Source organism: Oncorhynchus tshawytscha, unplaced genomic scaffold (assembly GCF_018296145.1).
Source record: "Oncorhynchus tshawytscha isolate Ot180627B unplaced genomic scaffold, Otsh_v2.0 Un_contig_68_pilon_pilon, whole genome shotgun sequence".
NCBI lineage: Eukaryota > Metazoa > Chordata > Actinopteri > Salmoniformes > Salmonidae > Oncorhynchus > Oncorhynchus tshawytscha.
Genome location: NW_024608478.1, coordinates 42,501 through 50,992, shown reverse-complemented (window position 1 = coordinate 50,992; position 8,492 = coordinate 42,501). Strand labels below are relative to the sequence as shown.

Below are 8,492 nucleotides of genomic sequence, written 5' to 3'. Positions count from 1 at the left end.
TAATAAACCAGTTTCATTCATCAGTAACTTAATAAACCAGTGTCATTCATCACTAACTTAATAAACCAGTTTCATTCATCAGTAACTTAATAAACCAGTTTCATTCATCAGTAACTTAATAAACCGGTTTCATTCATCAGTAACTTAATAAACCGGTTTCATTCATCAGTAACTTAATAAACCGGTTTCATTCATCAGTAACTTCATTAACCAGTTTCATTCATCAGTAACTTCATTAACCGGTTTCATTCATCACTAACTTAATAAACCAGTGTCATTCATCAGTAACTTCATTAACCAGTTTCATTCATCAGTAACTTAATAAACCAGTGTCATTCATCAGTAACTTCATTAACCAGTTTCATTCATCAGTAACTTCATTAACCAGTTTCATTCATCAGTAACTTAATAAACCAGTTTCATTCATCAGTAACTTAATATACCAGTGTCATTCATCAGTAACTTAATAAACCAGTTTCATTCATCAGTAACTTCATTAACCAGTTTCATTCATCAGTAACTTAATAAACCAGTGTCATTCATCAGTAACTTAATAAACCAGTTTCATTCATCACTAACTTCATTAACCAGTTTCATTCATCAGTAATTTAATAAACCAGTTTCATTCATCAGTAACTTCATTAACCAGTTTCATTCATCAGTAACTTCATTAACCAGTTTCATTCATCAGTAACTTAATAAACCAGTTTCATTCATCAGTAACTTAATAAACTGGTTTCATTCATCAGTAACTTAATAAACTGGTTTCATTCATCAGTAACTTAATAAACTGGTTTCATCAGTAACTTAATAAACCTGTTTCATTCATCAGTAACTTAATAAACCAGTGTCATTCATCAGTAACTTAATAAACCAGTGTCATTCATCAGTAACTTAATAAACCAGTTTCATCAGTAACTTAATAAACCAGTTTCATTCATCAGTAATGGTTAATGTATTTATTGGTTGATTGGTTGATTGGTTAATCTATTTATTTGTTGGTTGATTGGTTGATTGGTTAATGCATTTATTGGTTGATTGGTTAATGGATTTATTGGTTGATTGGTTGGTTGATTGGTTAATTGATTTATTGGTTGTTGGTTGATTGGTTGGTTGATTGGTTAATTGATTTATTGGTTGTTGGTTGATTGGTTAATTGATTTATTGGTTGTTGGTTGATTGGTTGATTGGTTGATTGGTTGGTTGATTGGTTAATTGATTTATTGGTTGTTGGTTGATTGGTTAATTGATTTATTGGTTGTTGGTTGATTGGTTGATTGGTTAATGTATTAATTGGTTGATTGTTTGGTTAATGTATTTATTGGTTGATTGGTTAATTGATGTATTGGTTGTTGGTTGATTGGTTAATTGATTGATTGGTTGTTGGTTGATTGAATGTGTGACATGAATACTCACTTTGCCTGCTGACTAAACAGCATGTCAGAGGGTAATCAGGTTGTAGCTGGTGACATTTGACTCTTCCTTTGATGTAGTTGTACATGCAGGTCAACTGTGGGTCACACAAACATATAATAATACTATGATTATTTATCACATGAATAATCCCTTTGCCTGCTGCCTTCTCAAACAACTGTTGAATAATCCCTTTGCCTGCTGACTTCTCAAACAACTGTTGAATAACCCTTTGCATGCTGACCTCAGCAACAAAAATAACAGCTGGTATTGAGCTTGGTGATGAGAGGCTGACCAGAGTCTCTTTGAGTACGACAACAACAATGACAACAACAACAACAACAACGACATCTGGTATTAAGCTTGGTGATGAGAGGCTGACCAGAGTCTCTTTGAGTATGACAACAACAACAATAATCACAGTGAAAACAACAACAACAGCTGGTATCTGACCTGAGTCTCTCTCAGTGCGACCCTGTTCTTGCCCTTCCTCCTGCAGGCCTTGACCAGTTTCTTGATCTTGGTTGTGGTCATACTGGCCACTCTGGTGCAGGTGAAGCCCTGGAGCACGCTGGATGACATACTGGGGACACACACATATACACGCACGCACGCACACACACACACACACACACACACACACACACGGACACACACACACACACACACACACACACACACACACACACACACACACACACACACACACACACACACACACACACACACGGACACACACACACACACACACACACACATGGACACACACACACACACGGACACACACACACACACACACACACACACACACACACACACACACACACACACACACACACACGGACACACACACAAACACACACACACACACATGGACACACACACGCACGCACGCACACACACACAAACACACACAAAGGCGCAGACACACACACAATAATTGAAAATAAATAACCATTAAGCTGAGAGAAATTGCACTGAGACACAATCAACACGCCCACATGACACTTCCTGGTTTTACAGGGCATTCTGAAAGTATTCAGACACCTTGACTTTTTCCACATTTTGTTACGTTACAGCCGTATTCTAAAATGGATTACATAATTAAAAATAAATAAAAAAATCTACACACAATACCCCATTATGACTGGGGCGAAAACTGTTTTTTAGACATTTTTGCAAATGTATTACAAACAAAAAATATAATACCTTATTTACATAAGTATTCAGACCCTTTGCTATGAGAGTTCAAAATGAGCTCAGGTGCATCCTGTTTCCATTGATCATCTTTGACATGTTTCTACAATTTGATTGGAGTCCACCTGTGGTAAATGTAATTGATTGGACATGATTTGGAAAGGCACACACCTGTCTGTATGAGGTCCCAGTTGACAGTGCATGTCAGAGCAAGAACCAAGCCATGAGGTTGAAGGAATTGTCCGAGACAGGATTGTGTCGAAGCATAGATCTGGGGTAAGGTACCAAAACGTTTCTGTAGCATTGTGGGTCCCCAAGAACCCAGTGGCCTCCATCAAGTTTTGAACCACCAAGACTCTTCCAAGAGCTGGCCACCCGGCCAAACTGAGCAATCGGGGAGAAGGGCCTTGGTCAGGGAGGTGACCAAGAACCCGATGGTCACTCTGACAGAGCTCCAGAGTTCCTCTGTGGAGATGGGAGAACCTTCCAGAAGGACAACCATCTCTGTAGCACTCCGCCAATCAGGACTTTATGGCAGAGTGGCCAGACGGAACCCACTCCTCAGTAAAAGGCACAAGACAGCCCGCTTGAGTTTGCCAAAAGGTACCTAAAGGACTCTCAGACCTATGAGAAACAAGATTCTCTGGTCTGATAAAACCGAGATTGAACTCTTTGGCCTAAATGCCAAGCGTCACATCTGGAGGAAACCTGGTACCATCCCTACGGTGATTCATGGTGGTGGCAGCATAATGCTGTGGGGATGTTTTTCAGTGACAGGGACTGGGAGACTAGTCAGGATCGAGGGAAAGACGAACGGAGCAAAGTACAGAGAGATCTTTGATGAAAACCTGCTCCAGAGTGCTCAGAACCCCAAGACTGGGGCGAGGGTTCGCCTTCCAATAGGACAACGACCCTAAGCACACAGCCAAAACAAAAAACAACGCAGGAGTGGCTTTGGGACAAGTCTCTGAATGTCCTTGAGTGGCCCAGCCAGAGACCGGACTTGAACCTGATCTAGCATCTCTGGAGAGCCCTGAAATAGCTGTGCAGCAACACTCCCCATCCAACCTGACAGAACTTGAGAGGATCTCCAGAGAAGAATGGGAGAAACTCCCCAAATACAGGTGTGCCAAGCTTGTAGCGACATACCCAAGAAGACTCGAAGCTGTCATCGATGTCAAAGGTGCTTCAACAAAGTACTGAGTAAAGGGTCTGAATACTTACGTAAATACTTTCCGAATGCTCTGTGTATATATATATGTACATATATATATATATATCTGTGTGTATATATATATATATATCTGTGTGTATATATATATATATATATATATATATATATCTGTGTATATATATATATATATATACTGTACATCACAATGTGCAGATGTTCCCAGACTCACTTGTCGGAGTTGTCAATTCCTAGAGCCACTGTGTCAAAGAACAACACAGCCTGAAAATAAAAGAACAGTATTATAGTTTCTTAAATTCACTGTGTGTGTGTTTTCACTGTGTGTGTGTGTTCACTGTGTGTGTGTGTTCACTGTGTGTGTGTTCACTGTGTGTGTTCACTGTGTGTGTGTTCACTGTGTGTGTGTTCACTGTGTGTGTGTTCACTGTGTGTGTGTTCACTGTGTGTGTGTTCACTGTGTGTGTGTTCACTGTGTGTGTGTGTGTTCACTGTGTGTGTGTTCACTGTGTGTGTGTTCACTGTGTGTGTGTGTGTGTTCACTGTGTGTGTGTTCACTGTGTGTGTGTTCACTGTGTGTGTGTTCACTGTGTGTGTGTGTTCACTGTGTGTGTGTGTGTGTGTGTTCTCTGGGTGTATGTGTTCACTGAGTGTGTGTTTTCACTGTGTGTGTGTGTTCACTGTGTGTGTGTGTTCACTGTGTGTGTGTGTGTTCACTGTGTGTGTGTGTGTTCACTGTGTGTGTTTCACTGTGTGTGTTCACTGTGTGTGTTCACTGTGTGTGTGTGTGTTCACTGTGTGTGTGTGTTCACTGTGTGTGTGTGTTCACTGTGTGTGTGTTCACTGTGTGTGTGTGTGTTCACTGTGTGTGTGTTCACTGTGTGTGTGTTCACTGTGTGTGTGTGTTCACTGTGTGTGTGTGTTCACTGTGTGTGTGTGTTCACTGTGTGTGTGTGTGTTCACTGTGTGTGTGTGTGTTCACTGTGTGTGTTCACTGTGTGTGTGTTCACTGTGTGTTCACTGTGTGTGTGTTCACTGTGTGTGTTCACTGTGTGTGTGTTCATATTCTGTGTGTGTTCACTGTGTGTGTGTTCACTGTGTGTGTTCACTGTGTGTGTGTTCACTGTGTGTGTGTGTTCACTGTGTGTGTGTTCATATTGTGTGTGTGTTCACTGTGTGTGTGTTCACTGTGTGTGTGTTCACTGTGTGTGTGTTCACTGTGTGTGTGTGTTCACTGTGTGTGTGTTCACTGTGTGTGTGTGTGTTCACTGTGTGTGTGTTCACTGTGTGTGTGTGTTCACTGTGTGTGTGTGTTCACTGTGTGTGTGTTCACTGTGTGTGTGTGTGTGTTCACTGTGTGTGTGTTCACTGTGTGTGTGTGTTCACTGTGTGTGTGTGTTCACTGTGTGTGTGTTCACTGTGTGTGTGTTCACTGTGTGTGTGTGTTCACTGTGTGTGTTCACTGTGTGTGTGTGTCACTGTGTGTGTGTGTTCACTGTGTGTGTGTGTGTTCACTGTGTGTGTGTGTGTTCACTGTGTGTGTTCACTGTGTGTGTGTTCACTGTGTGTGTGTTCACTGTGTGTGTGTGTTCACTGTGTGTGTGTGTTCACTGTGTGTGTTCACTGTGTGTGTGTTCACTTGTGTGTGTGTTCACTGTGTGTGTGTTGTGTGTGTGTGTGTTCACTGTGTGTGTGTGTTCACTGTGTGTGTGTTCACTGTGTGTGTTCACTGTGTGTGTGTTCATATTGTGTGTGTGTTCACTGTGTGTGTGTTCACTGTGTGTGTTCACTGTGTGTGTGTTCACTGTGTGTGTGTGTGTTCACTGTGTGTGTGTGTGTGTTCACTGTGTGTGTTCACTGTGTGTGTGTTCACTGTGTGTGTGTTCACTGTGTGTGTGTTCACTGTGTGTGTGTTCACTGTGTGTGTGTTCACTGTGTGTGTGTGTGTGTGTTCACTGTGTGTGTGTTCACTGTGTGTGTGTGTTCACTGTGTGTGTGTGTTCACTGTGTGTGTGTGTGTTCACTGTGTGTGTGTGTGTTCACTGTGTGTGTGTGTGTGTGTCACTGTGTGTGTGTGTTCACTGTGTGTGTGTTCACTGTGTGTGTTCACTGTGTGTGTGTCATATTGTGTGTGTGTTCACTGTGTGTGTGTTCACTGTGTGTGTTCACTGTGTGTGTGTTCACTGTGTGTGTGTTTCACTGTGTGTGTGTGTTCACTGTGTGTGTGTTCACTGTGTGTGTTCACTGTGTGTGTGTTCATATTGTGTGTGTGTTCACTGTGTGTGTTCACTGTGTGTGTGTTCACTGTGTGTGTGTGTTCACTGTGTGTGTGTGTGTGTGTTCACTGTGTGTGTGTTCACTGTGTGTGTGTTCACTGTGTGTGTGTGTGTGTTCACTGTGTGTGTGTTCACTGTGTGTGTGTGTTCACTGTGTGTGTGTGTTCACTGTGTGTGTGTTCACTGTGTGTGTGTTCACTGTGTGTGTGTGTTCACTGTGTGTGTGTGTTCACTGTGTGTGTGTGTTCACTGTGTGTGTGTGTGTGTGTTCACTGTGTGTGTGTGTCACTGTGTGTGTGTTCACTGTGTGTGTTCACTGTGTGTGTGTTCACTGTTGTGTGTGTTCACTGTGTGTGTGTTGTGTGTGTGTGTTCACTGTGTGTGTGTGTTCACTGTGTGTGTGTTCACTGTGTGTGTGTTCACTGTGTGTGTTCATATGTGTGTGTTCACTGTGTGTGTTCACTGTGTGTGTGTTCACTGTGTGTGTGTGTGTGTGTTCACTGTGTGTGTGTTCACTGTGTGTGTGTGTGTGTTCACTGTGTGTGTGTTCACTGTGTGTGTGTGTGTGTGTTCACTGTGTGTGTGTTCACTGTGTGTGTGTGTTCACTGTGTGTGTTTTCACTGTGTGTGTGTGTTCACTGTGTGTGTGTGTGTGTGTTCACTGTGTGTGTGTGTTCACTGTGTGTGTGTTCACTGTGTGTGTGTGTTTACTGTGTGTGTTTTCACTGTGTGTGTGTGTTCACTGTGTGTGTGTGTGTGTGTTCACTGTGTGTGTGTGTTCACTGTGTGTGTGTGTTCACTGTGTGTGTGTTCACTTGTGTGTGTGTTCACTGTGTGTGTGACTGTGTGTGTGTTCACTGTGTGTGTTTACTGTGTGTGTTTACTGTGTGTGTTCACTGAGTGTGTTCACTGCATGTGTGTTCATATTGTGTGTGTGTTCACTGTGTGTGTGTTCACTGTGTGTGTTCACTGTGTGTGTGTTCACTGTGTGTGTGTGTTCACTGTGTGTGTGTGTTCACTGTGTGTGTGTTCACTGTGTGTGTTCACTGTGTGTGTGTTCATGTTGTGTGTGTGTTCACTGTGTGTGTGTTCACTGTGTGTGTTCACTGTGTGTGTGTTCACTGTGTGTGTGTGTTCACTGTGTGTGTGTTCACTGTGTGTGTGTGTCACTGTGTGTGTGTTCACTGTGTGTTCACTGTGTGTGTGTTCACTGTGTGTGTGTTCACTGTGTGTGTGTGTGTGTGTTCACTGTGTGTGTGTTCACTGTGTGTGTGTGTTCACTGTGTGTGTGTGTTCACTGTGTGTGTGTTCACTGTGTGTGTGTTCACTGTGTGTGTGTGTTCACTGTGTGTGTTCACTCTGTGTGTGTGTTCACTGTGTGTGTGTGTTCACTGTGTGTGTGTGTTCACTGTGTGTGTGTGTGTTCACTGTGTGTGTTCACTGTGTGTGTGTTCACTGTGTGTGTGTGTTCACTGTGTGTGTGTGTTCACTGTGTGTGTGTTCACTGTGTGTGTTCACTGTGTGTGTGTTCATATTGTGTGTGTGTTCACTGTGTGTGTGTTGTGTGTGTGTGTTCACTGTGTGTGTGTTTCACTGTGTGTGTGTTCACTGTGTGTGTTCACTGTGTGTGTGTTCACTATTGTGTGTGTGTTCACTGTGTGTGTGTTCACTGTGTGTGTTCACTGTGTGTGTGTTCACTGTGTGTGTGTGTTCACTGTGTGTGTTCACTGTGTGTGTGTTCACTGTGTGTGTGTTCACTGTGTGTGTGTGTCACTGTGTGTGTGTGTTCACTGTGTGTGTGTTCACTGTGTGTGTGTGTTCACTGTGTGTGTGTGTTCACTGTGTGTGTGTGTTCACTGTGTGTGTGTGTTCACTGTGTGTGTGTGTGTTCACTGTGTGTGTTCACTGTGTGTGTGTGTTCACTGTGTGTGTGTTCACTGTGTGTGTTCACTGTGTGTGTTCACTTGTGTGTGTGTTCACTGTGTGTGTGTTCACTGTGTGTGTTCACTGTGTGTGTGTTCACTGTGTGTGTGTTTCACTGTGTGTGTGTGTTCACTGTGTGTGTGTTCACTGTGTGTGTTCACTGTGTGTGTGTTCACTGTTGTGTGTGTGTTCACTGTGTGTGTTCACTGTGTGTGTGTTCACTGTGTGTGTGTGTTCACTGTGTGTGTGTGTGTGTGTGTCACTGTGTGTGTGTTCACTGTGTGTGTGTGTTCACTGTGTGTGTGTTCACTGTGTGTGTGTGTGTGTTCACTGTGTGTGTGTGTTCACTGTGTGTGTGTTCACTGTGTGTGTGTTCACTGTGTGTGTGTGTTCACTGTGTGTGTTCACTGTGTGTGTGTGTTCACTGTGTGTGTGTGTTCACTGTGTGTGTGTGTTCACTGTGTGTGTGTGTGTGTTCACTGTGTGTGTTCACT

General features: G+C 42.9%; 1 protein-coding gene across 1 annotated transcript in view; it reads right to left on the bottom strand.

The window, feature by feature from the left end:
- Window positions 1–4,009: 4,009 nt before the first annotated feature.
- The window catches only part of LOC112241783, a 46,614-nt gene continuing 42,131 nt past the window's right edge, over window positions 4,010–8,492 (bottom strand). The window contains exon 50 of the mRNA XM_042313271.1: window positions 4,010–4,063. Coding sequence (XP_042169205.1) covers window positions 4,010–4,063 — 54 coding nt within the window. The remainder of the gene's footprint in view (window positions 4,064–8,492) is intronic.